At 36.5% G+C, this 23,254-nt stretch overlaps 1 protein-coding gene across 1 annotated transcript in view; it reads right to left on the bottom strand.

Annotated features, from left to right (window-relative positions):
- Positions 1-2,279: 2,279 nt before the first annotated feature.
- Positions 2,280-23,254, bottom strand: part of ZFR (zinc finger RNA binding protein) — a 64,813-nt gene continuing 43,838 nt past the window's right edge. The window contains exons 9-20 of the mRNA XM_009285229.1: positions 22,539-22,732; positions 20,570-20,689; positions 19,445-19,590; positions 18,898-19,060; positions 17,055-17,260; positions 16,464-16,614; positions 14,880-15,021; positions 9,664-9,761; positions 8,748-8,843; positions 5,610-5,721; positions 5,404-5,501; positions 2,280-4,655 (exon numbers count right to left, since the gene is read on the bottom strand). Coding sequence (XP_009283504.1) covers positions 4,476-4,655; positions 5,404-5,501; positions 5,610-5,721; positions 8,748-8,843; positions 9,664-9,761; positions 14,880-15,021; positions 16,464-16,614; positions 17,055-17,260; positions 18,898-19,060; positions 19,445-19,590; positions 20,570-20,689; positions 22,539-22,732 — 1,706 coding nt within the window. The 3' untranslated portion in view covers positions 2,280-4,475. The remainder of the gene's footprint in view (positions 4,656-5,403; positions 5,502-5,609; positions 5,722-8,747; positions 8,844-9,663; positions 9,762-14,879; positions 15,022-16,463; positions 16,615-17,054; positions 17,261-18,897; positions 19,061-19,444; positions 19,591-20,569; positions 20,690-22,538; positions 22,733-23,254) is intronic.

Raw genomic sequence — 23,254 nt, 5'->3', positions numbered from 1 at the left:
CCCTTTTCGAGCAGCACAAGCCCTAGGAGCATGTAAAATTACAGTAAACCCCTGTTTTCAGGCACCTTCATCTCTCCCATACTGTTCTGACTTGCATTGTTAGCAACACAGCTCAGCTTACTGTCTTAGTAAGAAAACATTAACTTCTATAACCAGCACATTACTGGCAAATTTAAATGTATGCCAGATGTTAAGTCTGTGATAAGGCTGTCTTACGTATCCTGGACACAACTTCCTAATCATATATGCGTACAATTAATACAAACACGATGCAGCATGCAGAAAAGGAAAGAAAAAAGCTTACATAAGGAGCAAGGTTTGTGATTCTCATATAGAAACAGGCTTTTTGTCTCCCTTTCAGTGTTAAAGTAACCTTTTGCTGTAGAAAAAGCAATTTACTTTTTCTTGGTCAGCTATTCCATTCTGCAATCTTAAGATTTTTAAATATAGAAAACTCCAAAAATCCAGAGGTTTCTTGATGCCATTCTATGTTTCTTTGGATTTAAGGTATCAACCTGAAATTGGATTGATGTAGAACATATGTGAAAGTATTCAACCTAGGCCAAACCTCTATAAGCTGATAGGCTTTAAACTACCCTTCAATAAATGAATCACTGGCTTCAGAATAAATATTAATGGCCATTGCTTGGCAAAATAGTTTAAGAAAATACACGTATTAAAGAAGATAACCCTTAATGATGACCCTTGCTAACGGAGACATGTTAAGGCTATGTTAAATGCGGAAGTGTGCACTGTGCAGGATAAAAATCCCCAGCAATAGCTGCCAATCATGTATCCATGAAAAACAATGACCTTTACCCTGTTAGGAACTTTACACTTGCCAAGTATTATTAGGGCAGCATTTCTTAAAATGCAAACTGTAAATCATCAGAAAGCAGTTCAATAAACAATAGGAAAATTCTCTCAGTACTAGGAATATGTATGCACAGTTTCATAATCCAAAAGGGAAAGTGGAACAAAATGGGAGAATACAAGTTAACAGATACTTACAGAATGAAGTCTGATTTTTATTTGGATGTAATCAAAACCATTGTGATAATTCTGTAGATGACACTCCTTGGATTTTTTTTTCCTCCCCAAAAGACTAGATGTCTGTTTCATTTTAAAAAGGCTGAGAAATACCACACTGAAGGACAAAAGAAGTCTTGAGAAGATTTATAAAAGAATCTCTCAGGAGAAATTTAATTTGCTAGCCTTTTTGGCTAGAAAGCTCTTTGGCTTACAGCTTTCAGAGAACAAAAAACCCCCAACAAACAGAAGGAAAACGGATGTTTTTGTTGCATCTATCACTGTACTTTGTAAACCTACAATGTAAGTGGAAAAAAACAATTGCAAATTGTGCCTCCTACTTTTTCCCCCCCCTCTATTATTAATGCTATGCTATTAAAATCCATTTGGGTAGTCCAAACAAGTCTTAATTGTTTAATAAAGAAATTAATTTGGCATTGTGTGAATACTTTACAGACTAATGATCAGCAGATAATCAACCAGCCACAAGCATGTTAAATATGCATACAAATTGTTGTAGGAATATTTAAAGTTGATTCCAACTCTCAGAAATTTGCTAGGTACAATTTTAAGTACTATTAAATCACTTCTGAGTAGTGAAATAGGTCTAAAAATAAAAGCAGCAAATGAACCCATCACATTCAATAGCTCTATCAGATTAACAGTTCACCTAGAATTTCATAATAAGGCAAGAAGTTGATGGACTATGTCCAACAGACTTCAACTTCTAGCAATGCCTCTATACGGGAATCCATGTGAAACCACACTGCTCACAGACAGGACACACTTATAAACTAGGCAGACAAGTCAAAGTTTGAAAAAGCTTCAAAACAGAACAGCTCACATTTTCACAAACTGTTCCTCTAAGGTGAGCACTGAGGGGAAATTCTTGCTGCCTACATTTCTCTTTTGCGTATGATGACTATGGTGTCTGGGATTTTGAGATTTAACACACAGCGTTGCTGAATAAAAAAGGCAAACATTGCTTATTAGTAAACTGCTAGCATTACCAAAACACAGGATATTAAAATGATTACTTGCTCATAAATGGATTACTTGGCCTTGGTTTTGTCTTCCTAAGCGCACAGTGTAATATTTAAAGTAAAAGCTAGCTCTCTACTTTTTAAAACTTTGTTTTTCCATTCTTCTTAGATTAGCAAGAGTCAGAAGTTACCTAAAATAGCCCATTAAAATGGGCAGGAAAACCGGAAACAAACTGCAAATTCACTCTTCACCACACAGCGCAAAAATCATGGTCACAGCTTCATATTTAATGTGGAATCACTTTAAGTATACAGTATTTCAAAAGATCCAGAAACTGGTTAAGAGTTAAAAGCCAGTAGAACAAAAATACAGGAAATCCAAAATACATCTTTGACCTTTTCAATCCTAAATTTTAGGGTCACATGCCTGAACAGACAAGTTTGCTTTATGAGGAAAGAAACTTTGGTATGGAGTTGAACTAGCCACATGAATAGCACCTGTAGCTTTCAAAATAAATAGTAGTGGCTAACTAGACACCATGGCAGCAAGATACCCCCTTAAAAAAAGACTAAGAAAAAGCACATGCTTAGAGCTATGCATCAAGGCTGGACAACAGAAACTAGTGTAATCTTTTTTTAAAGTAACTTTAAAGCATTTCTGCTTTCTGTATTGCTGATGCTGAAATTAGTAAGAAATCTTTCCTACAATGACAAAGCTTTCCTTTTATTTGCTAACCACTAATAATCACTCCCTTAAAAATTGCACTCTGATGCTTGAAGAACACTGTATTAATTTTTTTCTTTAAGTCTTTAGACTCCCTCTATTTTTCTAAAATATTGTATTTTTATTCCATAGGCCCACGCTGTTAGCAGTACGTGCTGCAAACAGAAACATCCCCCTACTCCAAAAGTTACTTATTAAAAAGGTCAAAGATAAATTCGACCTCAAAATGGAACAAAAGTTTTTTTTCATAAATGGTACCAGAAACAACAAATGATCTTTGTAATGTGTGATATTCTCCTACAGCCATCGATAAAGTAGTTACCGGAATGTTAGTCTATGTTAATCTGTGTTTTATGGGTTTGCAACAAAGCATAATACACATCGAACAGAATGAGTGAAACTTCAGTTTCCAGTGTATAATGAATTTTAGTCATTTAATAAATTTTAGTTTTTATTTGTGTATTCCACTGTAGTGCTGTGACAACAAATCACACCTGTGTACCAGAGCATACATCAACAGTATGATGTAACTTTACTTACACCACTGCTATATTTAGCTTTTTGAAAGAGACATAAGCATACACTATGGCCACATCAAATAATTTTCTGGGTTTTTTCTTTGATAACCTTCACTTTTTCAGTAATACTTCACTTTTAAAATTTGAATTATTGAAAAAATCACAGAAAGTTTATACAGGAATAGCTATAAGGAATAACCTCACAGGCACTGATATGACAAACATTTATTTAGGGGCTGAGAGGCATTAATATCATATCGACAAAGTTGACTGAAAAGAGTGACTAACTTTGTCTAAATGGGAAATGCCCGCTTTTGCTTCTATGTTGAGAAAAGAAATTCAGAAAGTTATTTTTTGGCCTTGCTATGTCACAAAGTCAATCATACAAAGACCTACGCGTTTAACCTAAAATGATAGTTTTAAAAGCCCTTCTATTATAAACATCATGCAAAACTTTGATCAATTATGCAGCTGCTTTAAAACTGTTGCAAGACCATACTGTATATATTAGCTTTTATACTGCTAATGCACAACTAACAGCAAACTTGATTAGATTTAACACAAATTTGTCTTAATTACACCGTTATATCACACTAAGGAGACAAATGCCACAAGATTGGCAAAACCATTTAATTCGGAGCACTCAAATGGCAGGATAATTATGTGTTGTAACCCCTTCACATTTAGAAAAAAACATAATCCTGCAGTCTCACTTTACAAAAAAAAGTTTTGTAAAATATTAATTGGGAGGGGAACAGTTTACGCTATCTAACACAAAGTAACTTATACAACTAGTGTCAAAGGTAAACAAAAAAACTTCTAAATAAAAAGTCAAAATACACATAGCAACAGAAGCACAAATGCTGCATTAAATACAGTCAAGATAAGAAGACAACGCACTTGTTAATAAAAAAGACAAAAAAAAAAGAAGAAAAGTTACTAAAGTTAACAACACATTTAAAGAAAATGCAATGAGGGAAAACTATTTTTTCCTATTACAACAGAGTTTCCATTTGCAGTCTTTCCATCCATAATTTGTCTGGTACAGTACATCCACTAAAATATTCAGAATCTCACAGAAGAGCTAGGTTGTTCTCTTCCAAATCTAATTCCCGAGTTGGTTTTGGATGTTTTAAACAGACATCATTATGAATGAAGTAAAAGCAAGGCAACAAATGGACTTTTTATCACCTTTGATCTTAGCACTGATGACAAACACTTTTAAAAGTTATCATAATCTTTTTTGTCTTTTTTTCCCTCTGCTTCAAATCCATCAACCCCATCACTGTCCCTTCTCCTTTTGCGGTTATTATGGATGTTGAAGCGTTGATTCATCTGTGGTAACGGATCCATTCCTAAAACTTTGTGTATTTGACGGAATGCAAGGAGTCTCAGTGCAAACTAGAAAAAGGGTAGAAAGAAGGTATTTGTTAGACACAAATGTCAATTTTGAGTACTTTGTCAAACAATTAATGAAGAACATTAGTGGTGTATAATATTATCCTTAGCTCTCATTATCCCCTCTTCCTTTGCCCAGCAAAGTCAACACAATAAAATGTGTATGTCACATTTGCTGCTTCTGTACAAAGTACATCATCTTAGCTTAAAAATAATGTACATGTGTTTTAGCTGCTGGACTTGCACTGAAGCAGCCAAGGCTTGTCACATGTCCCATTACGCATTAGTAATCTTTAGCAAATGGATCAAATGAAAAGGTAGGGGCGGTAACCTCTTAAGCTGTAAGCGTGAATGGTCAATACTGTAAGTGGATATAATAAATACTAAAAATTAAACTTACACAGATTTATTCCTAAAATACTAAATGCCAATGTAATTTTAAATCTAATATACTGCTGTAGAGCGAGCATCTTTATGGATATATATAGATGGGAGTGCTTCAAACTTTTCAAGAAAATATTTTAATTTTAGTGCAAAAATGTACACTATTATACATCCTCTGTTGTGACACTTTTATCGACTAGCTTAAGACTAATCATCTGAAAGACCGACCCATATTCTAAGAAAGGAAAATTCATGTCCACCATATAGCTCCATTTAAAAAAAAAACCAAACCAAAAACCAAACCAAACCAAACAACACCCAAAAACCAGCCATCAAATTTAGTTACTTCACACATACGTTTCCTTACCTGTGCACTTGAAGTAATATCCTCTCGTTGCTGATCTGTCATTACAGCAAGTGTATCAAAAGGATCTTTTTCACAAGGGTCCAGAAGGCCAGGACCACCTACAACGGTTAGGCTAATTAGTAGCACATCTCTACCTTATTTCAATCAAGATTACAGATTTTACATTAGTTAAGCATAGTATACAGACAATGATCAATGCAACTTGCCTTTAAGGATGATTCCTGAAGATATACACTCAAAAACTCTTCTCAGTGCATCCCCAGGACTCTGTGGTCCAGTAGCGCTGCTAATTGCTTTTTCCACAAGCAACTCCATAGCCTAGACCAACAATAAGAAAATCCAGCCAATTTAGAAGACGGATTAAAACAGAAAAAAGCTGCTACTGTTGTTCAACACAGAACTTTTGATCCAAAATTTTGAAGAACATTACACATCATAGAACACTTTCAGTTACAATGGAAAAAAAATCAGATATTTTATAAAGATGAATAAGAAGAAAGCTGGTGCAAGATTAACATTGAGTACTGATACTGATATGCTTCTTCTCATCACAAGTTGTTCAAAAGTTTTGTAGAAATTTATACAGTAGTAGCCTACATATGCAGGTAGACAACTTGTCCACCCATTTTTTGAGAGAGTATGAAACACAGTGGGTCACCTGAATCTGTCAGCTACATGAATAAACAGCACACAATATATTTAATGAAATTAACAGGATGCTATAGAAAAATAATTTTTTTCTACAAGCGTAGAGAAACTTAAAGCATCAAAAATTTAATGATCTTTTAACATTTAAGTGGTTACTAGTTCTTCAGTTTAGCAAAACTGAAGTTCACAGCAAGTTTTCTCCTGGATATAGGCTAACTCTAATTCAGCTGTTAAACAAGTGTAAAAAAACCTTGATGATAAACAGGTTTTCTAAAACCTAGTTAAACATTAGTTAAAATGGTTTAAATGATTACCTGTATTTTAAGTATTTTTTTCTGTGAATATTTCCATTGTTTACTTTTATTAAAAGCTATTTTTTCCAGAAAAACCTATAGAAGGTATTTGCAAAAGTAAAGAATAGCTTTCCTTATTTTTTTTTCAGCATTAAATGGATGTTTCAATACTACCTCTTTGGCAAGTTTAATTCTCAAACAACGCGTCTCTCTTGTTTTCTGGTGGGTTTTTTGGGGGGGTTGTTTTTTGGTCCTCCACCTCCCCACCAAGTTTACAGTTGTTCCAATGTTGCTTTTTATTTTTACTTTCCAGGAGTAAATGCTTATTCTGATGCATGCAAGTAACTACAGGCAGTGTTGATTACAATTCTTCACTAAGGGTGCCTATTCCTTTCTATTTTAGCTCCATTTAACTGACAAATTTCAATTCTTGAGAATGGTATTGCCATACACCCACTGTATCACACAGGATTTAGCAACAGTAATTTCGTTGTTTTCAAGTATGAAGCAAAATACAGCAGGAAAGAAAAAAAACAGATCATGTTTTTGCATTTATTCAAGTCTAGTTCTTTTGGATCCTCATACAATACACTAAAGTCTACAACTTAATCCCCGGAAAATGTGAATTATGATGCCCTGTTGTTTATGTGCACGAAAGGCTGGATTTCAGATATGAAAAATTAACCTTGAATAACAGTTCCTTCTAACTTGTAGGAAGTTGACAAAATTCTTCTAATTTAGTTTTTAGTTTTAGTTATATAAAGAGGGTGCTACTAATGTCCATATTTAGACTTCCTAATATCTTCTATTTTTACAACTACTTAGATTCTTTTTGAAAAGCTCTGGCATCTCTTTGGTTTGTAATGGGCTTCTAGTATACAGATTAGGAGACGTTCTGTATCCAGAAAAATGTATTTCTTCAATCTATGAAATTCCATCTGTGACTGGCAGAAATTACATATATTTAAAATCATCATTTTCATTCTATCATTGTTTTTATCAGTAAGACTTTGCCAACAGGCCAAAAGAACAGCTGACTACACAGACTTCAGTGTTGATCCATGTCACTGACAATGCATCAGGTAGCAGGAGCAAATCAGGAATCACTTTTGGAGAGAACCGAGACACAGCTAGGCCTGACACACTGCTTCATACCTCTCTTCCCTTCCGGATGTGCCTTCGGACAGATAATGTGAGAAATAAGAAACAACATTCCTTGTTCTTCATCTATGTGCCCGCTGTGTGTTGCAATAGTTCTAAGGATGCTTTTCTGAAAGTATGCCAGGGTTTATTCTTTGGCAACTCAGTATCATAGTGATATTAAGAGGGCACCTACATACTTCTTAGCTTCTTTTAGGCTATATTTGTGCAGTGTATTTTTCATGAAATGTAGCACAGAAACTGGCACTACTTTTTTTACTTTAAATATTTAAAAACCAGAAATAACCGCTCCACATTTTTTCCAGAAGCAATAAATATTATCAGAAGTAATTTAATAAAATTGTCTGCAAGCTTAGTACAGTTGTAAAACATTTCTCATTGAAATAATGCCAACTGCTCAAACTGTGTTGACAATGTTAGTGCTCTTCCTGCCAAAACTGAAAAGGAAGCAGCACAGTGCAACAGGAACAGTTTTGTCTGTGAAACAAAACAGTCAGAGCTAAGTTTACTTCCACACGATACAGGTTTCAGAGATTTTGTTTCAGACTAATTTTGTCCGGTCCACAGATTGAACATCTGTTAATATTTGGAGCACAAGCTGCACTCCTGGAGAGTATCATTTAAGATAGTCAATGCAAAAGGAATGCTCCAAGAACACTCAGCTGCAAGAATTAAGAGAGGTAACCCAGTACAACCTAGAGATTTAAGTGACACTGATGAAAATGCTAATGGTGACATATCCACAGACTGATATGTGGTATTTCATCTTGCGGAAGGGACTTATTAATGATCACAGGAAGTACTGTGATTTATTCTTTCAAGCAGCCTTTCTGTTATCACAGAACTATCTGGGCACAGCTGACATTATTTTAAATAAGTTTCAGTAAACTCCAAGCAATTCAGAGTAGGTGGTTAGAAAAAATAAGATTCTTTTATAGAGAGTAAAGGAAAAAAAAATGCTAAAATCTAGAACAAGAATGCTACCCACAAAGAATACAAAAGAACAAGAAAATTCTTTTTTGGGGAAAAAAAAATTCCAGCTCCAAATGACAAAACCTCAGAAAATTAAATTTTTAGAGGGAATCTGGATTATTTGTTGGGGAAAAAACCCCCAAAACCCAAACAAAACCCTACATTGCTCCTTGAAAAAGTCTACATTTAAAACCTGTAGTAACACTTCCCTATGCTTTACTTGCAGTACCATGTGTATTAAAAAGTCTAATTCAAAAGAACTTTACTCACCCAGCTTGGAAAATCAGACCAAGTTGGAACCCGCTGACAGAGGTCACGAAGAATACGTATGATAATCACACAGGACTGCAGACCATTAGCTCTAGCCTTGAGAGCAATACAAAATCAAATTAATTAATCCCAGCACCTACAGCAAATAGGAGTTGTTGAAAGACTAAAACACCACTGTTCAATGGAAGCTCAGATACACGATTGAAACAAACCATTCTACAACTTTATTCCATGAGCTGCCATTTACAGCAGTATTTTATACAGGGTTAGTAATTTAAGGTGGTAGAAGTCAAAGTGCACAGGTTATACAAGAATAACATTTCTTGATCCCCTGTACACTTTGACCTATGTTCAGTTGTAACAATAAATACAGTATCTTTCTATATTAGAAATAAAAAGGATAAAGTAAAGATCTAAGAAATAGGTATAGAGACTGAAAGGTCAAGGGAATCTGTTTGGTTTCTTTATTGTGCCTTTGCCAGAATGCAAAGTCACTAAACCAAACAGTTGCTTCTCACCTTTCATTCCCTACACTTAATGCACTTAAAGAAATAGGAAAAAAAGTCTTAAATCTAAACACAAAGCTTTAAACACATATTCCATTATTTAAAGCAAAGTTACTCTGCAGCCTTATGGAATATATAACAAATATACAACATATGATCACCCCAAGCGAGTCAAGCTTTCAACATCGCCTTCTCAATGACCAGAAAAAAAAAATCATGTCAAATGAGCAATAACTGCATAAAGCAGTTCCTCCATACTCAACCTTCTACATTTAAATTTAGGGACCAGAAAAATATTAAGTATTATTAGCATGAACAACGCTGAGTGTTTTCACACAATTAAACATTTATATTGCAACTGACTAATCTCTCATAAGGCTACAAGAAGAAAGTAAAATGATGTTCCGAACCTGGAACCACTTAGCGTGGCGTAGAGCAGCCAGAGCGTCAAGGCATTTTTGCCTGTCCAAGACGTCCGGTGGGTCTTTCACCATACCCGAGGTTACATCTAAAATGGATTGAATTGGCAAAATGCAGTGAGGAATGGGTGTTTGACCAGGTGAGCAAGACACTTCCTTAAAGTAGCTTCAATGTCACACATGCCATTTAAAGTTTAAACCCTTGAACAACAAATGTAAATGTTCAACAAAAGCCATTCAATTAGGATTAGGGTATCAACCCAGTATGAAGATCAAGAGCATATTATACTTTAGCTCTGAGGTTATTTTCAAATACATTGCCGATTATGCAATGCGTAGTACTTCTTTATTTAAGCTAACACTGGAAAAACACATATCCCCTAAAATTAAATACTGAAGGAAGGATGGTTGGACACAGTGCACCAGCACAGAGAACACAAGACAGAAGGAACACAAAAATCCACTTCAACCAAGTAGAAACATTCAAACTTAGTTTCTTGCAAATTTTAATGGTCACATGTTATTTGGGACCTATTCTTAAAAGAAAAACGAAGTATAACAAATCTTAAAATCACTAGATTTTTAGTAATGATGTTATTTTTATCATACCTTAAACCTGAAATTATTTTGCTTCAAAAACGGGACTAAAGAAATGTGAAATGTTCTTGAATATTACAGAGTTCCATTACTTTCTAGTACCCTCTCTCTTACTCATATAAATAAAATTCCTCAGCCCATAGTATAGGTGCTCCAATATAATTTAGAATGCAAGGAAGGATCTGAAAAGGGACTGCTTTACTTAAGATTCAGCAGGAAAAAGAAAAGCAAGGAATAGCTTAAAAAACAAAGCAGAACGTCTGAAAGATAAAGAAAATATAGTAGAACTTGTATATTTAAATGTTCAAAAAAGGATTTTTTGAACATTACCAAGCTGATTGCTTTGTTACCAAAAAGGAAGAAAGCACAGGCCCTTTTGGAAGTGGTTTAATCAATGAAACTGGAACCACTGAACAATGTGAAATGGTATCCTCCGTTTACTTAAAAATTGTACAGATATAATGCAGTGATCAGCTTTAAAAGTTCTTTGTTTTACTAATTATGAAAATGGCTATTGTGACTAGTAACAAAGTATATTGATAGCATAACTGGTGATACACCAGATAAGATGAAACAAAAAGCCCTCACTCAATGGTACGCATTTCACAGGAGCTGACTGTATGGAACAATATAGTTTACTGCAGCAAGATATAAATTTAGGTAAGTCAGAGAATAAAATTAAAAAAAAAAAAAAAAAAATTGAAACTCATTAAACATGCCTGCAAGGAGAAGCTTTTAGGGATGCTGCAGGAAGACAGCTCTGAAACCACCTATTTCACACAAATGTAAAAGAAATAGTAGGATACTTTACTATACAGAGAGCTAAAAAGCCATGAATGAACATGGTGGTACAACTCTGCAATATAATAATTAAATTTAATCTGAAGCTCTACATTCAGGTTTGAGCATTTTTATAGGATAGTCCCATTGCTCTGCACAGCAATAAAAGGGGGAGGATTTCAAAATAAGAATGAAGCTGAGAAGAACATAGGTATCTTCTCACACAGATATTCAAACTTATGGACTATATGTTAAAGTGGAAAGAGGAAAACCTGCACTAATGAGGCATTTACAGAGCAAATGAAGACATTTAAAGCGGTATTTCCTTTAAAACAAAACAAAACAAAACCAAAAAAAAACCCAAACCCAAACCTGTACAAGAGAGGTGCCAGGTAAGATAACTGATGAAACGAGTACAATCTGGATATAAGAGACAAGGAGTACATCTAGAGAAAACCCACAGCAGGAAAAAAGTGGCGAAGTAAGGTTGAGAAATTAAAAATAAAAATATGGGTTGTTGGGTCTAGTAGCCTGATCAGTCAATTATTTACATTCTTCTAAAACTAATATGCAAATAGGTGACACTGTGCAAACTTTCAGTACAATAATTCATTACAAAATTTGAAACTCCAATTAATTCTATATCTGAAAAACTTCAATTTGGAAAACAATTTTACTAAAAAGAATTACAGTTTAAGTGCACAGAAGAGAATCTTACTCAGTGCTGGAAATGTCGATCTAAAATGTGCCACTAATAGATATCATATGAATACCCTTGAAACTTAAAAAGACTCTGAAAGTCAGAAGTTGCCAAGGCACCTATTGCACTGAGACTACATTGGCTGAAAAAATGTATCAAGGAAACTCTTGTAATATTTAATCTGTGGATTTTTGCATCTGTTTCACACTTCAGGATTAACCCCTTAAAGACTATTTAACTAAATTCAGATGCCTAACCTACCACCCTGTTAAGCTAAGACAAAAAACTGAATTAATTTACAAAACACAAGCACGAATTCTTACCCTACATAACTTAATTTATTACTAGCCTAAATATAAGGGGTTAATCTTCAGTTAGACATGCTGTGTCCACACTACTTCTTCATTAAAAGTTAACAGGTATATCAATTTCGGTAAGTTTTATTATGGGAAATACATTTTACCCAGTCAACTATTTCAAGACTAGTGTGAACACTGCTTAATTCTAGGAGAGAGACAAAGACAAGAAGAAAAAAAAAAAAACACGAAGTAACAGTAGATGCTAGGACTATGCATCCAAACCCCCTCCTTTGTAAAGCATGGCAGGTGTGACACTGAGCTTTAGAAAACCTTGGTCAAAAATCCTTCCGATGTCTTGGCAGCAACCCCTGACAGGAATCAAGTCCCTCTGCTAGAAGGCTTTGGACCGGGGCTGTTAGCTAAGGATAAAAAAGACACACGCGCACACATATATGCGTTTATAAGTATGTACACTTTGTTTGCTGAAGGAAAGATTCCACAGCAGGGGTTAGAGCACTTCGAATATTATCAGATTCGGTAAACTGTCAAACGCACAATACTGTAAGAAACAGTAGCTATGCGGTTAACAATTTTATTTCACTGTATTTTTTTTTTAGCCTTTTATCATGTAATGGGATTATTACACATCAAACACGATTCTACTCCACGTGCAAGTCTCAGTCTCATCTTTACTCAAACTGGTTCTTCCGGTAAAGCCTTCCTTATCACCTGAACTAGCTCCCCAAGCGGGCTAAAAAAAATGAAAACTTTAAACCGCTGTAAGACACAGAGCATGAGAAGCTGCAGTAAGAAAGAACACAAACACATACTGTTACTCTGCAGCAAATAAGCAGCAGTCTTCGTAATAAGGCCTTCTTTGCTGCAATAATTTGCAATTCAGTCTTCTCTTTGCTCTAGTTTCAAAAGTGAACTTTTCTGCACATCCATTTTATACTGCTCAGTGTCTTGAAGAGAAATCTAACTTGATTTTGCTTGCCTAAAGGCAGTACTGCATTCAGCAGTGAATAAACTCACAATGATCATTTTAACTCAAGTGTGGGTCAGACAAAAATACAGATTTGTTTCCTTTAGGTGGCATAAATTAAGGGATTGATGGCAGTAATTTGAATTTCAATTTATTTTTAGTCCACATCATAAAATTTCAGGCCAGAAACCACCTAATTGAAATTGAGTATTGTGGCAGGAATCAATATTGCACTGTTGCACAGTACATTAAGAAATAAACATGGTGTTTAAGGTTAAATTCATTTAATGGTTAATCTAATTTAATAATCAAATCTTTTAAGTTAAAGTATTCTTTATAAACTTAAATAATATGTGAAGTCTGATTCGGCATAGACAAACCAAGAGTCATGTTACACTTAGATTGTCAAAAAACAAGTAAAATTGGTTGGGTGTGACAGTACATGTACAAAGCCTTTATAGCTAGGAATAATATGCACAGCTTAAAAATCATGTACAAAGCACTCTTAAAGACTCTTCAGAAGTCATCCAAACCAGAGAATGCATCTTGAAATTTTTCTTTCCGATTATGGAAGACAACTTTGTTAACACAGCTTGTTTACAATGCACTAGTCACAGCTACAGGACATTTACCAATGCAATATAAAAACCTCAAGTATTTTAGAGGACATGTAATGATGAGATGAAGTAAAAAAAACCTCTGTGGCTTATATAAATACGTATATACACAAGCACATGTATACATACACACATACAATTTTTTTCAACCTGCATGAGAAGTGTTAAGATAGCCTCAGATTCCCTATTTGTAGGTTCACTGTCAAACACCAGAACCCTGTTTGCTATGGTGTCTTTCAACTATGAAAATACAGGATTAAAGGAAACAAAAGTTAATTTTATCTGACCCGTAAACAAAAAGAACCAATGTACTGCAGACATTAATCATGCTTGTTGGCTTAAAAGCTTTTGGAGCTTTGAAAGTGTTACAGAACAGACCCTAAAGCAACACTGCTGGCACCAGAGAAACTGTGGACTTCAGAAATGTAAATTGATTTACAAGCTCCACCTTCTGCTTCAGCTTAACGACAAAGCCATTTCTTATTGTACTAGTCTGGGTTTGCCAGTTGGATAGAAGACTGATTGTAATACCAGGAGCCTAAATATACTCAGAAAGCACTCCAGACCAAAAAGCAACCTCAGAGAGCTGGAAAAAATCGCATTGTCTTTTAAAGTTAGAAGCACTGTTACCATCAAAAGTATTATAAAAGTGCATTTTAAGTGGCACTGCTATTTGGAATGTGTAAGTGATGGTAGTACTGATCCAGTTTAAACCCAAAAACCTGTGATTTGATTTTCTAAAACCATACAATCTTTCTCTTAGGGCAAGACTGCTCTAGAAAGCCAGTTTATAGCCACTTGCTATAAAACACTTAGTTTTCCACGTAATTTTAAAAGAGGGGAAAAAAATAGTCAAGTTTGTACCTTTTCCAGAAAGCTGAGGTTGGACTTAAAGTTAGAAATTTTAAAAATTAAATAAACGCATCATATAAGCATTTATTTTAACCAACTGTTCTCTACTGAGACTGGTTGTTGGAAAACAAGGTTTCGATCAAATATATGTGCCAGCATGTTGCCTTCCAGGACCTTAATGCCATCTTAAACAGAACAGATAAACGGGTGAGAAAGCAGAATAAAAAAATACTGAGACTGGTTGTTGGAAAACAAGGTTTCGATCAAATATATGTGCCAGCATGTTGCCTTCCAGGACCTTAATGCCATCTTAAGCAGAACAGATAAACATAAAAAAACGGGTGAGAAAGAAGTAACATCTTTAACAACTTCCCAACCTCCATCCCTCATGTTCTCCTCCCGAATGACTGGAGATGTCAGTGTGATAGTGACTTGCATTTTGGGTTCCACACACGAATTTAAAATTATTGCTGCCTCTGGGACTGCACACTTGATATCGTATTTCTCAGGACTTATTACCTAAATATCAAGAAACAGAAATTTCCATTAGCATGTGGCCAATAAAAGTATGGGGAAGAAAACGGATTTCAATATAGTCTTTTTAACAGAAAGACAGAAACACAGTATAATTATATGAAGCAGAGACCTCCGTATTCAGAGAAACCACAGTATCCACAATTAAGATATATATATATGGACTTGCGTACTGTTTCCAAACCATTAATGAAAATACACAGCAGTCACCAAGCATGCAAAAGGAAAAAAAATGCCCAGAAGTGAAATTCATATACAAGTAAGTTACATAACAAGAATCTTGACAGTGTTTGAGATAAAGAAAAGCCTCAGTGCCACTTAAAATATCAGCTGGATATGTTTCTCATTGGAACACAGGAGACTGCATCACAAAGGTGCAGCGGTTGTTCTTCAAGCACACAGTTACAGGATGGGTACACTGCTAGGTACCTTCTATACTTGGCTGTCACAACATGGTAAGAACAAAGGGCAAGATAAACACCAGGGAAAAAATATAAGAGTAACTAGCAAAGTGGTTATTCCAAATTGCTTCTTGCAACTACATTTAATAGTTCTAAATACCCCCAAAAAGAAGCTGTAGGCACCTCTACCACCTTCCTCCACAAACTAGAGGGACAAGTGACTTCTCCACAAAGCCAGACCAAGATGTGCAGTTTTTAAATTTTCTTCTGTTCTGTTACTTCAAACAAGAGCAAACTCAAGATTATTTTCTAATTAATCTGATCCTGCTAAAGCTTCTACCATGCCACTGATTCCGCTGAACATTTTACCAGACAGTACTGAAATACTAATGCTGTGACAAGCATTCTATAACGATGGTGGACAGGCTTTGTTCAGCACAGAGCACAGACTTTATTCTATACTTTCATATCTTGTGGAAATACAGCAAATGGTTTATATGAATTCCACTGAATGGTCTAAGACTGCATGTACTTGTTTTTTTCTTTTTAAAAGGCCAAATTGAAAAAAAAGACAGAAGACTTAGTTAACTAATTGCGGAACTACAAAGCACTGACACATACAAATTGGAAACAAGATATAAGTACAAACAGATTGGCATTAATGGAGAACTTTGACCTTCAGACAGCAAGCTTCCTGTAACACAGCACAAATTACCTCTATCACTGCTCATAACTGGATAATAGTCTTCTGTTCATTTCTGTTTCCCAATTAAATGAAATCTATTAAATGATAATTGATACTACACCGCTAGTGTAAACACCTAGACACTTGCATGCACACAATATACAGAAAGAAAAACATGCAGCATAGTTCCTGAATTCACATGGAAACACTTAGAAAACGGAAAGAAACTGAACCTGAGCTATGAAATGTGGCACAGCGAGCCATGCAGACATTTGACTTGAGGACAGATTTTTACAGTATCTTTACAAAAATTCAAATCCAAAAATCTAAATTCTACTTACTGCAAGTTGTTTGGGAAGACTTTCAGCAATACGAGTGAGTAACGTCTTTGAAGGCTTCTCAGCGCATAACAAAACAAGATTGACATTTCGGTCTCCACGGAGTAGCAAACCTTTAGCCAAAACGCCTACCCGTAAAACTCCTTTCAAAGCTCTGTGAATTATAGTTAAAAGTTCCATTTAAAATAATATAAAAACCTTAAAACTAAACCTGAAGATAGAAAAGTGAAATAAAATAGTATTCCACATACTTTTGACTTTCAACTTTCAGCAATACGAGTGAGTAACGTCTTTTCTCAGCGCATAACAAAACAAGATTGACATTTCGGTCTCCACGGAGTAGCAAACCTTTACCAAAACGCCCTCTGTGAATTATAGTTAAAAGTTCCATTTAAAATAATATAAAAACCTTAAAACTAAACCTGAAGATAGAAAAGTGAAATAAAATAGTATTCCACATACTTTTGAGGCCATAGTGACATAAACCATATCAAAACCCAAAGAGAAGAGAATCCCTGGAAGCACTGATAACAGTGTAAGGAAAAATTTCAGAAACAAATGATGAAATTCTTAAAAAGTAATATAAAAAAATACCTGTCTTTACTGCCATCTTTTTTGTCATCTCCCTCTTTGTTCTTGCTTTTTTCATGATCAGTCATGTTGTCAGAAACAAGTTTCAAAGCACGCTCAGTAATAGAAACAATTTTTTGGACTGCTTGGAGTTCCTCCTCTGTCGGATATATAGCGGCATGTTTGGTCATCACATAGCGGTCATCAGAGGAGTCAGGGCGGCGTAGAGGCTAAACAGACGAAAAAGCGTATCTCTGAAATTTGGGTACACTTCCAAGTTCACAAATGGTAAGTGACCAAAAACCAAACACGTGGCTAAACAACAGAATATTCAAATCTCAAAATCACTGGAATGTAACAAAACATGAACTGAAGTGTCCTTAACAACTTACACTGGTCACAATCAGTCATGCCTGAAAAAACATTACATTTATCAAAATTAAAAAATTATGAAATCCCAGCATCAAAAGTATCTCCCCAACATAAATATCTATTGTTACTTGCATACTGCTGCAAAACAAAGTGTCCATGACTACTTTCATAGAACCACAGAAGAATTCAAATAGGAAGGGACCTCAGGAGATCCTCTAGTCCAACCTCCTATGCAAACCATGGGCAGCTGTAAGACCACATCACATTGCTCAGGGCTTTATCCAGTCAGTCTTGAAAACTGCCAAACATGGAGGCTGCACATGTGTATGAAAAAAATTATTCCCTGTATTCAATCTGAACCTCTTTTGTCTCAGCTTAAGCTGGTTGTATCTTGCCCTCTCATGACTGTAAAGAGCCTGGCTCCATTGTCTTTAGAATGCACAGGTATTAGAAAGCTATTATGTCCCACTGAAGCGCTCTCTTCTCCAGGCTGAACAAGCCCAGATCCTTCAGTCTCTCCTCACAAGGCATGTGTTCCAGAGCCCTGACCATCCTGGTAGCTCCACACTGAACCTGCTGTGGTTTACAGTATCTTTCTTGTACTGTAAAGCCCAAAACTGAATGTAGTATTGCAGTTTGGGTCTAATGAAAGCTGATCACTTCCCTTCATCTACTGATTATGGTCCTGTTAATACAACCCAGGATGCTGTTGGCCTTCACTGCTGCCAGGGCACACTGTTGACTCATGTTCAGCTTGCTATCTGCCAAGATCCCCAGATCCCTTTCAGCACAGCTGCTACCCAGCCTGTCACTTCCCAGCCTGTATCAGTGCAAGGGGTTATTCCTTCCCAAGTGCAGCATTAGGCATTTGTCCTTGCAGAATTCCATAAAGTTCCTGTTGGTCCATTCCTCCAGTCTGCCTAGGTCCCCCTGGATGGCAGCCCTCCCCTCAAAGGTATCAACTATTCTCCCCGCCCCAGACTGATTCAGTTTCATGCCAGCTGCAAAACTGATGAGTGTGCACTCACTCCATCACCTTTCAGATCACTGACAAGGTGCTAACGAGACAAATCCCAGGATAAACCCATGTGGTACTGCACTTGTTACTGAACTCCAGATAGAGCACGACCCACCACTAACCATTATTCTCTGGGACTGACAATCCAACCACTTTTTATCCATATATTTGTCCACAATTAGATAAATAATGTTGTAAAATGCAATTAAATAAAATAAAAAGTAGTACGTAAGTATACTTGTATTTCAGAAGAAACAGTATTTGTCCTCAAGGCATCCTTTTGTCATTTCAGTGGACTTTTTTGGAAGACAGGTCCACCTACACAGTCTCATTAGCATATAATTTCTTCTTTGCTTTTCCAAATCCTTTATTAAAAAACACTGGAGACAACTGAAGTAGCACTGAATAATTTATAGTTCTTAACTGTGCCTCCTGGTAAGTATGATTTCATTTTTTTTCTCAAGTTAAGAAACTCACAGCTGGTCCTTGGGGCTGAGGAGGCATTCCTGGTCTAACTCCCAGTAGGCCTAGAGGTCCTGGAGGACCATGAGGATATCCTCCATCTGGTATTCTGCGGCGGTCATCCCAGTGATGCTGCTCTTCCTCCATTCTCCTCCAGTACATGTCCTCTTCATATCGCCTGAAGTGCATCAATCAAAGTGTTCTCTTTATATAGCAGTTAATACTTGCAACCATTCTAAATATATTCTTGTATGTCCTCACTAACTCATTTCTAGTAGTCATAAGCAAATACCAGTGAACTCCAGAGGGTAACTAAAATGAATGGTCATTTTGGAAGTGGGTCTAAATTTATAGCAAAATAATTCTAATAAGTCTGCATTCCTCAGAGGGATCGAACACTAACAAACAAAAACCCCAGAGGGATAATGACAACTTAATTTAAAACAAGACAGTACAGAGTTCCAAAACAAGTATTCAAAATAAGTAACTACAGAAGCAGAGTTAGTTTTAGATAATCTGACTGCAGCTTTGTCTCGTTCATTGATACAACATAATGCATTACCTCATTTCCATCCTCCAGCGTTCTTCCTCTTCTCGCCTTCTCCAGTATTCTTCTTTCTGCATCTGTTTCCTCATCTTCTCTTCTTGAATTTTTCTTGCTCGAATACTGGGCTTTACTTCTACTTGTAAGTCTGGGTTTACTTTTTTCTAGTTCAGAAAAATAATAAATGAAATGTTGTTATTCCTCTTGTCATCTCAAGGTTACAGAGTTCTTCTGACATGTTTAACACACACTACTGGTCTATGATAAAATCAAGGGGAGTAAAATGCAGTTTTAGAACTGCATTGGATGAGTAGTTGAAGAAGAAAAATCTGTGTCCAGTATTTTAAAGCAAAGACATAGCAACATATTACAAATAGCATGAATTCACTCTTCACTTATATGAGAACAAAGCAATTTTAAGATTAAAATGTTACATGAAATACAAAGTAATTTGCTGTTAATTCTGTAGCAGGATGACTACTCTATAGCCTGAAAAAACATTTCATCTTAATTACAGTGTGCTTCCTGATGCCCTGTTCCTGAAGGGTCCCTCACACAGGGGCATAATCATGAGTTACTGAATAAAATTTTCTGGTAATTTTTTCTCTTCTTTCATCCCTTTCGTGATTATGCAAGTCCATTGTACGTCCTGTGACCACAGTAGATTCTTCCAATATAATCTTATAATAATCAAAATGCACACAATATGTCAGTACACGTGTCTCTCCATTCATGACTAAAAAATCTGCAACACTTGTTTCTCAAATGCCTCCACAAAGGGTTTATGTGGTTTATCCCACCAAAAACATTGAGTGTTACTATTTTACACTATTCAAAATTCATGGTAAACAACATAAAGAATCTACTGTTGCTTGCATATGTGGTACCGTATGTTAATGTTGCAAAGGTTGCCTGAAAGCAATGTTCAATATGTTTAAAAAAAACACAAATGAAAATACAGTTTCATAGTCTGCATTACTTCTTTAAAGACTATACTCTGTAAGAAATATATTTCTCTACCTTTTTTTATATGCTGTTTACTCAGAGTACCTACTTTTGTCTAGCCTTTAAATGTACGAATATGTAATCAGTCAGCTGACATCTGGTAGATTTTCAGATAGAAGCATTAGCATTTCTACTAACCTTATACTGAAGTCTGTGCCGCCTCCCTTTTAAGTGCATCTCCTTGGCATTAGGATCATTAAAACTGCATTCACAAAGTTTACAGTGAAAGCGGATCACCTTTCCTTCATCATTTCTTACCTGGAAAATAAAGTTGTAACACATTGGGATTTTTTTTTTTTTAAACCAAAGCTAATGTAAAAATTAATCTAATTCAGTGACACTGGATAATGTCTACCTGTCTCAAAACATGCTAAAAATTTCAGACACTAACTGAAAGAAGGCAAAATAGAACTTTCAATTCTGACAAACACACCATTGTGCTTGGTAATGAACAAAGTTCTTCCATTCCAAAGAGTACACAGCTTTAAACTTGAGCCCGAACATACTGAGTTGAATAATTACAAACGTGCAAATCATGAAAAATTTACATCAGACTTCATCCACGTATCTCATGCCACCCACATGAAGAATGCCCAACTGAGCATAAAAGAAACATGCACAATACAAAAATATAAACATATGCACAAGCCTTTGCAGGTTCAATGCCTTGTCATTCTTATCTTCAAGGAGGACCCAGGGAATTAGAGGTCAGTCAGCCTCACCTCGATCCCTGGGAAGGTGATGGAGCAGCTAATCCTGGAAACCATTTCCAGGCACATTAAGGGCAAGAAAATCATCAGGAGTAGTCAGCACGGCTTCACCAAGGGGAAGTCATGCTTGATCAACTTAATAAAGTTCTGGGATGAAATGAACGGCCTGGTAGATGAGGGGAGAGCCGTCAATATTGTCTACCTGGACTTCAGTAGGGCCTTTGACACAGTCTCACCATAATATCCTCATACACAAGCTGTTGATGTATGGGCTGGATAAGCCTAAAGTGAGGTGGATTGAAAACTGGCTGAATGGCCAGGCCCAGAAGGTGTTGATCAGTAGAATGAAGCCTAGTTGGAGGCTAATAACTAGCAGTGTACACCAGGGGTCAATACTGGGTCCAGTCCTGTTTAACTTCATTAATGATCTGGATGATGGGGCAGAGTGTACCCTCCACAAGTTTGCTGATGACACAAACTGGGAAGAGTGGCTGATATGCCAGAGGGTTGCGCTGCCATCCAGAGGGACCTCAACGGGCTGGAGAAATGGGCTGACAGGAATCTCATGAAGTTCGATAAGGGGAAGTGCAAAGTTCTGTGCCCAGCGCGGAACAACCCCATGCACCAGTATATGCTGGCGGCCACCCAGCTGGAAAGCAGCTTGGCAGAAAAGGACCCGGGGGTCCTGGCGGACACCAGGTTGAACGTGAGCCAGTAATGTGCCCTTGCAGCAAAGAAGGTGGCTGGCATCCTGGGCTGCATTAGCACAAGTAGTGCCAGCAGGTCGAGGGGGGTGATCCTTCCTCTCTAACTCAGCACTGCTGAGGCCACAGCTGGAGTCCTGTCCCCAGTTCTGGGCTCCCCAGTACAAGAGAGACATGGACATACTGGAGAGAGTCCAACAAAGAGCCACAAAGCTGATGAGGGGACTGAAGCATCTCTCCCACGAGGAAAGGCTGAGAGACCTGGGACTGCCTAGCCTAGAGAAGAGAAGGTTGAGGGGGGATCTTCTTAATGTGTATAAATACCCGAAGGAAGGGCGCAAAGAGGACAGAGGCAGGCTTTTTTCAGTGGTTCCCAGTGACAGGACCAGAGGCAATGGGCACAAAGCGAAACACAGGACGTTCCCTCTGAACATCAGGAAACACTTTTCTACTGTGAGGGTGACGGAACCCTGGCACAGGTTGCCCAGGGAAGTTGTGGAGTCTCCATCTTTGGAGATACTCAAAAGCTGTCTGGACACGATCCTGGGCAACTGGCTGTAGGTGGCCCTGCTTGAGTGGGATTGGACCCCCAGATGACCTCCACAGAACCTCAACTGTTCTGCGATTCTGTTTCATGTTGAACAAATTTTCACTAAAATATTTGAAAAATAGTACATATTTTCATATCAATACCTCCTCCACATAGTCATGGCCCACTGGCTGGACATCACTTTGCAAGGCAGCAAGAGTCGTGGGAGTCACTGGTTCAGCTGCTGTGTCTGGTTTTACTTCCTGTGTTTGTACTGTAGCAGTAGGAGTTGTTTTAACACTTTCAGCTGATTTCATTTCTTCCAGTTTACTTCCTGTTGTCTGAAGCTTATTGCCACCTACAAATCAAAAAAGTTAAATCGTTACCTTTCATAAAATGAGAATGTGATTACACATCATGTGCAAACATTGATATTATTTGCAAATATCAATGTTCTGGCCAAAGCATTATCAGTCTTTTAAAATTAGTTAAAACTTAAACATATTTTAAATACAATTAAAGATTTAAAAAAAAAAAGTCTAACAACATTCAAGTTATTGAAACACTTGTTTGGGGTTTTTTAGCAAGAAAAACTTTTTCTTTATATAATTGCAACTTTCTTTATTCATTTTCATGCTTTTTCAAAAGAGATAGGACTGAATGGGAACAACTCAGCAAATATATTTTAATAATCTTTTTTTTGTCATCAGATTTTTTTTTTTTTGTAAATGGATTCAAGAAAGTACTTCAAAACCTTATAATGTTTGTACTAACAAACGTAGTATACTCTCAGTGTTGCAACTACATATGTCTTTCCTTCAAGAGCAGGATAGCTAATTGTGGAACAGCTGCTTCCCATCTCTAAATGTCTGTCAAGCTC

This window comes from Aptenodytes forsteri, unplaced genomic scaffold (genome assembly GCF_000699145.1).
Source record: "Aptenodytes forsteri isolate BGI_AS27 unplaced genomic scaffold, ASM69914v1 Scaffold120, whole genome shotgun sequence".
NCBI classification, from domain to species: Eukaryota; Metazoa; Chordata; class Aves; order Sphenisciformes; family Spheniscidae; genus Aptenodytes; species Aptenodytes forsteri.
This window is presented reverse-complemented; position numbering and strand designations above follow the sequence as displayed.